At 39.2% G+C, this 8,782-nt stretch overlaps 1 protein-coding gene across 1 annotated transcript; it reads left to right on the top strand.

Moving 5' to 3' along the window:
• Positions 1-396: 396 nt before the first annotated feature.
• LOC117422255 (endoplasmic reticulum chaperone BiP) lies at positions 397-7,220 on the top strand. The gene is made up of 9 exons (XM_033995157.3): positions 397-549; positions 1,969-2,125; positions 2,300-2,531; positions 4,190-4,324; positions 4,418-4,530; positions 4,870-5,260; positions 5,515-5,752; positions 5,848-6,015; positions 6,253-7,220. Exons 2-9 carry the CDS (start codon positions 2,010-2,012, stop codon positions 6,819-6,821), a joined length of 1,962 nt encoding a protein of 653 aa, XP_033851048.1. The 5' UTR covers positions 397-549; positions 1,969-2,009; the 3' UTR covers positions 6,822-7,220.
• Positions 7,221-8,782: the final 1,562 nt, after the last annotated feature.

The following is an 8,782-nucleotide window of genomic DNA, read 5'->3' as shown; positions in this document are numbered from 1 at the left end:
ACTGGGCTTAATAAAAGCTGAATACACTCAATAACTAACCACACTCACGAACATAATAAAATACTGGTATACTGTTTCCTACATAGCATAAAGCTTATTACTTTTGAATTGAATTAGATTATGAAACTTCCAGAAATCATACAAACCGAGGCAAATTCAGAAAAACGACATTAAAGATTAGACCGGCAGTCTTGGCTGCCAATCACAATAAGATCTTGGTCACCGGCTTTCATATGATTGGATCGAGATACCCTTTGTCTACCCAATGAGTAAAATAAATAACATGACTATCAAAACGTCATGAAGCCCCGTACGTGTCCGAATCCAGAGCAGCCAGCGTGCCACTCCCAGCCAATCATTTCGTTCCAACGAGTTGCTTACCGGCCAATCGCTACCCTCCACGATGGGGAAGCGGTGAAGGGTTATATAGAGACAGATCAGAACTGCAAGACATCAGACTTGAAATTAGCAAAGCAGAGGAAGGACTGTCGGATTGTTATTAAAAAAGAGCGGAAAAGCGCATTTAATTCCGAATTTATTACAGTAGAGGTATGTAGTGTTTTTTTTTTCTTTCCTTCAAAGTGACTGTTTATATATATATATATATATATATATATATATATATATAATAAAGTATGTAAGTAATTGTTGTGTAGGTTACCGGCAATATTGTACGCTGATATTGGTAAAAAATACACCTTTAGTAAAATGTTACATTTTAGTCAGCGATTTAGGCCTGCTTTTTTGTGTCTATTAAAAAAACAATGCATTTGATGTGTTGGGTGGAACAACGCAGATCTACTATCTGTATGGAATTAGAAGGGAGATTACGAAGCGTGATTGAATTAATAATGTTTATTATTACACATGTGCGGTATTGTGTCTAGTTTGTGAGTCTGTATTAAATAGCTTGATAGTGTAGATGAGCTTTACTCTTATTTTGTGTGGCTGTGAATGCCAGCATCGTGCGCACCTTCACATTACCGGTAAGCAAGCGTGCACGGACATTAGGACTGGTTTGTGTTGGCCGAGGGTTTTTGTCTGCAGATTTTTGTATTAATTTTTCATAAAACAAAACACAAGACTTGGCGTCAGGTTTTTTTTTTTTTTTTAGCTGTGGGCTGCGCTCTGCTTTTTTCTCCTTTTTTTTTTTTTTTTAGGCCTACCCTACTCCGACTGTAATTCTACCAAGTAATTGTTTTTTAATACCACAATCTGTAATTGTTGGCGCTCACACACAAATGTATATACGTTTAATCCGCGTTGAATCTACCACATTCATGATTTACTATGTAGTATTTAGAGTTGTCGCAGAATTTGACATTGCACCTGAGCCCTGGCAGAGTGCTCCCAGCTCCCATCGAGCACTTAACTGCTTGATTCCGTTTTAGGTCCAATCATAATTTACTTCCTAAATTAAGAAACGCAAATCGCAATACCGTGATGAGAAAATAAAATACATAGGCTGAGTTTGAACAAATGGTCTTTTATCGCGTGGTCAGTGCCACCTACTGGTACTAAAAGTCAATACTTCCATGCATTAAAAGGTTTGCTGCATTAATGGCTGTTGAATTCAGTGACCGCCCAAGTTGCATACCATAAAGGCTGCATCAGTTGCACTAACAAAAAACGTGTTTAATGCTGTATGTATTTTAAATAACTGACAAATATTAAATTAGTATAATATCCGGAGAAGCTAGGAAAGTACGTGGATTTTAGTAAAGGAAGCCATGATTTTGAAGACACTGCTTTTTGTAAATGTGTATTTTGAAACATTCCTACTTTCATTGTAGGCTATTACCCTGCTACATTCATATAACTTATAGACCTTAAGAAGTCTAAAGTTAAGTGTAATTGCAGATACATTGGCATGTTTTATTTACAGTATACAGCAAACTTAACAGTAAAGTTGTGGGTACATAGTATTGTTGCAGTTTTGTTTTAAAAATGAACTGTCTTGTCCAACAGCATTTTAATTGAGCAGTGCCTTGTGAACTACACTACTCAACATGAAGCTGTGCTTTCTTGTTCTGCTGGCCATCAGCAGTGTCTTTGCTGATGAAGATGACAAGAAGGAGAGTGTCGGTACAGTGGTTGGCATTGACCTGGGTACCACTTATTCTTGGTAAGTCTGGCTGATAATACTTGTCTTTGTGGCTCCATTTGAAGTGGTCTATTACACTTGCTATTTAACACTATTCATTGATCAGACCTGTGAATGAACACTAAGCATAAGGCTGGCAATGTTATGGAATACTAAATAACTGTGTTGACAGTATTTGAATTGGTGTTTTTACAGTGTTGGTGTCTTCAAGAATGGACGTGTGGAAATCATCGCTAACGATCAGGGTAACCGTATCACTCCATCTTATGTGGCCTTCACTGTTGAGGGAGAACGTTTGATTGGTGATGCTGCTAAAAACCAGCTGACCTCCAACCCAGAGAACACAGTCTTTGATGCAAAACGTCTGATTGGTCGTACGTGGACTGACCCCACTGTTCAACAGGACATTAAATACTTCCCTTTTAAGGTAATTGGATTGCATTTACAGTTAACTTTAAACATCTAGGCTAGTGTGTACATATGAGACTCGGACAGGGGCGAAATTACAGGCATTATTAATGTTGGGTAGATTACGTTTACAATTAAGCAGGATTAAAATTCAAAGGTAGAGCTCAGCACAGTCACGCTAAAGAATCAAGAAGTGCAGTTAACATGTATTGACCGGTGAGATATTTCAAAGGTGCTGAATTGTTTTGTCATTTCAGATATTTTCACAACATGCTACAATGTGCAGTGCAAAAGAACATCATGAAAAACACATTTGTAGGTGAAAAACGCTAGAATAAAAAATAAACATGTGACATTTTTGGTCCACTAAAATAAATGGCTTTACATAGTCTTAAGTAAGAAAATGTTCGTGTCCAGTACGAAAACACAACACAAATAAATTAACATAGCAACCAAAGTAGCACTGTAGTGTTAAATGTTCAGTTCAAAGAAATGCCCGAGTTACAAGCTCTTGCAGTGTCAAATATGGATTGTAGTGTAACAGGAAAGGGTAATCCGACTGCGTATCATGTGATTTGAAACCGCCAAACTGCACGTCTTCATCATCTGAGTCTTCATTATCAATGATGCAAGCAATTGTCTGAATCATTAATGTACAGAACAACTACTTCTACACAGTTTTTTCTATTTACGTGAGCTGTGATATTTCCCCTTGGGCGTTATTTGCACATGCTTAACCACCCAGCTGGCCATTTATTTTGGCAATTTCCATGTTAATGTTTTTTTTTTTTTTGTAGATTTCATTCTTAACCCTCAAATAAGCAATTTGGAGATTTCAAAGCAATTTGCTATTTAATACACTTTTTTATTGTGATTATGAAAAAGGAATATACAGTATTCCAATAGACCTTCAATAACAACGTTTACAATTGTAGCATTATAATATAGATCACAACAGCATTATACAAGTATAAATAACATCATTTGTTTACAATGGCAGCATTATAATAACATAATTTAATACTTGTGCAGGCATATCACTTTTTAGAAATGATTTGTCAGATTGCAAAGCGGATGCACTTCAAACCTTCATCGATGCTAGCGTCTTTATCAAGGACTTACACCAGAAAACTTGCATTGTAAATTCAGTCACGTCATATACAGTATTTTCCCCAGTTTGAGGCACAGGTGTATAGCGCTGTTATTATGCATTATTATCTGTGACGTGTAGGTCCAATAAATAGGTTGTTTTGACCAGTACTAATCCTGATAAGGCTTCCTTACAACTTGTAACCAACAAATAAAGAAATCTCTTCATTGTATTCTCCTGTAGATACACAGGCATCCATTTTTCACACTCGGCTGTGCATGATCTGGTCTGTCAAGCACATTTCTTAGGGACTGCTGCCATCTGCCAGCGAAACAAACCTGCATACCATCTTACATTAGTGTTCTTATTTTTCATTGAAGCACTTTTTAAAAAGACGTGTTAAACTTGCAGATGCACATATAGCGCCTGCACACTAGTCTCACGGGAGTGACAAACTCGCTCGCACTCCACGTGGAAATTGTGGAAAACCAGGAATTAATGGTGAATTTTACTTTCAGGTCAAAGTTGGGTTGGGGGGTGGTCATTGTTTCTCCCGTCCTATTAATCTAATTACTATTTCTTTTCAGGTTGTTGAGAAGAAGAGCAAGCCTCATATCCAGGTTGATATTGGAGGTCAAACCAAAACCTTTGCTCCTGAAGAAATTTCTGCCATGGTGCTCACAAAGATGAAGGAAACCGCTGAAGCATACCTGGGCAAAAAGGTAGTTTAACATATTGCATCACATATCATTTGACGTATTGGAATGTTACGATTTCTGTGTTTTAACTTTTCCATTACTTTCTGTCTTCAATAGGTTACTCATGCTGTGGTTACTGTGCCAGCCTATTTCAATGACGCCCAGCGTCAGGCCACAAAGGATGCTGGAGTCATTGCTGGACTGAATGTGATGAGGATTATCAATGAGCCGTAAGTGTGTGGTGTTTTTTTATTTATCTTTTATTTTAATTTTATTTAATCTTCTACTTTTGTTTTGGATGAAGGCCTAAATGTCAGAAGATACAGCTTTCCTTAGCTCTGTATTGTCCATGAACTTGTTGCTTGGTATACATGGGTTTTGTTAATTTGACATCCTAATCTCAAATGGCCTTATCCATCAGAATTGAGTGGTCTACAAGTTCTAGCTTGGTGTGACATACTTGTAGATGGATATTTATACTACAATCCGCACTGTTCATTGATATAGCTTCATGTAATTTTTTTAAATGGTCATTTTAAGTTGGGTTTTCATTGACTCTTTCGATACAGAACTGCTGCTGCCATTGCCTATGGCTTGGATAAGAAGGACGGCGAGAAGAACATCCTTGTGTTTGATCTAGGCGGGGGTACATTTGATGTTTCTCTGCTCACCATTGACAACGGTGTCTTTGAAGTAGTGGCTACCAACGGAGATACTCATCTGGGAGGCGAAGACTTTGACCAGCGAGTCATGGAGCACTTCATCAAGCTGTACAAGAAGAAGACCGGCAAAGACGTGCGGAAGGACAACCGTGCCGTGCAGAAGCTGCGTCGTGAAGTGGAGAAGGCCAAGCGGGCTCTGTCTGCCCAACACCAGGCCAGAATTGAGATTGAGTCTTTCTTTGAGGGAGAAGATTTCTCTGAAACTCTTACCAGGGCGAAGTTTGAGGAGCTCAACATGGTAAGTGGATTAACATGGACTGTTAAAACTGTTAACTGTGAAACATGGTTATAACCAGGGCCATCTAAAAGTGGTAGTTAAATCAAGGTCATTAGTCATTGAGGGAGGATATAGACATGTCTTCCTTCCATACAGGAGTTATATAAAGATGCATTTGGGGATAACCAATAGAGAAGACTGGCATGGTCAGGCAATAATTCCCACAAGTACAATGACAGAATTGCATTATAATGTCTGCCGTCTTATCTTCATAGGATCTCTTCCGATCAACCATGAAGCCAGTCCAAAAAGTCCTGGAGGACTCAGACTTGAAGAAAGCTGACATTGATGAAATTGTCCTGGTCGGTGGCTCCACTCGAATCCCCAAGATTCAGCAGCTGGTGAAGGAACTCTTCAATGGCAAGGAGCCTTCCCGTGGCATCAACCCTGACGAGGCTGTGGCTTATGGTGCTGCTGTGCAGGCTGGGGTGCTGTCTGGGGAAGAGGATACTGGTAGGTGTATTGGGACAATAATCCTGATCTTGAATGTTTAATTCAAGTAGAGGTGATAGATTTACACAGGTAGCTAATGAGCTCTGTCTTAACAGGTGATTTGGTTCTTCTTGATGTGTGCCCCCTGACCCTTGGTATTGAGACTGTTGGAGGCGTCATGACAAAGTTGATACCACGAAACACTGTTGTGCCAACAAAGAAATCCCAGATCTTCTCCACTGCATCTGACAACCAGCCCACTGTTACCATCAAGGTTTATGAAGGTGAGGGGACTCTTTCTTTCTGTCTTATTTGATGTTTCTTTACTGCTGTTGGTAAACTGATTTAGAGCATATATATAATTAATTGTATATAAAAAATAAAAAAAAATTACCTTCAAATGCACTACACTATTTCTTTACACGTTGCAAAGAATAATGTTATATGTGAAGTTTAAGAGGAGCACTTAAATTATGAATCAAATTGTAAACTGAAACAGACATTTCTGCCACTTTTTTTAGGTGAACGACCTCTGACAAAAGACAACCATCTGCTGGGCACATTTGACCTGACTGGCATCCCTCCTGCTCCTCGTGGTGTCCCCCAAATCGAAGTCACCTTTGAAATCGACGTCAATGGCATCCTCCGTGTGACCGCCGAGGACAAGGGCACCGGAAACAAGAACAAGATCACCATCACCAACGACCAGAACCGCCTGACCCCTGAAGACATTGAGAGGATGGTGAACGATGCAGAGAGGTTCGCTGAAGAGGACAAGAAGCTGAAGGAACGCATAGACGCCAGGAACGAGTTGGAGAGCTATGCCTACTCTCTGAAGAACCAAATCGGAGACAAGGAGAAGCTGGGGGGCAAGCTGTCCTCTGAAGACAAGGAGGCCATTGAAAAAGCAGTTGAGGAGAAGATCGAATGGCTCGAAAGCCACCAGGATGCTGAAATCGAAGATTTCCAGGCTAAAAAGAAAGAACTAGAGGAGATTGTGCAGCCGATTGTCAGTAAACTGTACGGCAGTGCGGGAGGACCACCACCAGAGGGTGGTGAGGAGGAACAGGCTGAGAAGGATGAGTTGTAGAGCTCCCCCTTCCTTCACATAGGTGTATATATTGGACTCCTTGAGAACTGTAATGTGTTTGAGGAAATCAATATTTTGAATGGTGGAAAACTCATTCACGAATGTAAATGTGGTATCTTCACAGCAAGGTGGAGTGACGTCGTAGCCGGATTGGCTCTGCTGCTGTTCTTTGGCAGTTTCAGATGTGGAGGTCTTCTTCTTTTTTTTTTTTTTTTTTTTCTTTAACAGGGGGGGGGGGGGGGGACGACGACAGATTAAATAGGGAATGGGAACAAATCCAGCGTGTTGAGATGTTTAGAAAATTGTTTACTATTTATTTGAAATTTGGTCATTCTGGGTATTGTAGAAAAATGTTTTCTACTGTAAATTGACCTTGAATAAATGTTAAGTTTGATACTACTTGTCTAAAGTTCATTGCATGATTGATCATGTGCTTGCTATGTTTGCTGACATTCATCAACATTACAAGGGCACCTGTGGGTTTCAAAATTTATCTAATGGAGCAATTTACTAAAATGGCAAATGTGTTACTGGGAGCCAAGCAATGTTCTTTTAAATCATTGGTTTTAGTAATATGATTACTGGTCTCCTTTTAAACATTTTGATCACTTTCATGAAATGCAATTATTTAGAATACAACACTAGACAAACCGCTGCATCCTGGTACATCTCTTCACAGAATATGTACATTTATTTAAATGCCTAATGGGGGTAATGGAACTAAATGCAACAGTATCACTAGTACGTAACATCAAATGTTATAGCCTAATAATTCAGTTGAAATCACAGCAGGCTCTACTGTGTGCTCGAACTATAAGTGGCAATGTCTTTGTAGTTTACTCTCAAAAATAATGACATTAAATTCCCTTTTAAAAGTCATGGCTACAAAGCTTTGTATATATGTCAATCTGTTTGGAACTGGCCATGTTGCTGGGGTGGTGACATTCTTCTGTCTATTTTTGTAAAATCCAGTTGTGTTCTATTCTTGATTCTGGGGGAAGTTTGTTAAGGAGGTTCAGCTGGTCTTCTGTTGGGTGTGGGGTGTGTGTGTGTGGTGTGTGGGTTTTTTTTTTTTTTTCCCCAATTCACCCAATTCAGTTGTCTGTACTAATGTATTCCAGTTTTGAATCGGTTTATCTCTTTGTTTCAGTCCTTACATTCAGGTGACTTCTTAAAACTCAGAAGTTGAAAGCCGCCTTCACCTCTAAGTTCAATGTGGTATTTCTTACATCCACTGGCTGTTGCAGGAGGATATGCTACTGCTTACACTGATGTACCAGCTGTACTTAAATAGAAGACACGGGTTCACCTACAGTCCTTGTTCTCTTAGATCGAGGTGCAGCTTTTGACACCATTGACCGTCTCGAGCATTGTGAGATCGTCAGGCACTAATATTGTCCTGGTTTAAATCATTTCTCTCAAATAGGCAACAATATGTTAAAATTGGGGAAAACATCTCCTTACTATCTAGCCCAATTTTATTTTCATTATATATGCTGCCCTTGGATGACATTGTCTGTAGACATGGGGTCAACTTTCACTGTATGCTGATGACACCCAGCTATATCTGTCTCTAAAACCAGGTGGTGTCTCTTCTATAAAAAATGTGATAAGCTGTCTTGCTGACATCAAAGTATGGATGTCTAATAATTTCCTTATGTTAAAATTAGATAAAACAGAGATAATGATTTTGGGATCAAAAGATAAAAAAAAAAAAAAAATACATCTGTCCACCTTCACAGAGGATAGTTTCCCATACTCTCAGAAAATTGAAATGAGGAATCTTGGTGTAAGTTTTGACCCTGACTTTGCCTTTCAGCCACATATTCGGAATATAATTAAAGTATCTTTCTTTCACCTTGGAGACGTTGCCAAGTTGAGGCACTTCCTTTCACAGCACAATGCTGAGAGACTGATGCATGCCTTCTTATCTAGGATTGATTACTGCAATGTCCTGTTCT

The sequence above is a fragment of the Acipenser ruthenus genome, chromosome 31, assembly GCF_902713425.1.
Source record: "Acipenser ruthenus chromosome 31, fAciRut3.2 maternal haplotype, whole genome shotgun sequence".
Classification (NCBI taxonomy): Eukaryota; Metazoa; Chordata; class Actinopteri; order Acipenseriformes; family Acipenseridae; genus Acipenser; species Acipenser ruthenus.
This window is presented reverse-complemented; position numbering and strand designations above follow the sequence as displayed.

Coding starts and splice junctions, on each gene's coding strand:
- LOC117422255 (XM_033995157.3), top strand. CDS start 2,010: ATGAAGCTGTGCTTTCTTGTTCTGCTGGCCATCAGCAGTGTCTTTGCT. Junction 4,531..4,869: donor ATGAGGATTATCAATGAGCC/GTAAGTGTGTGG, acceptor CTTTCGATACAG/AACTGCTGCTGCCATTGCCT. Junction 6,016..6,252: donor TACCATCAAGGTTTATGAAG/GTGAGGGGACTC, acceptor CACTTTTTTTAG/GTGAACGACCTCTGACAAAA.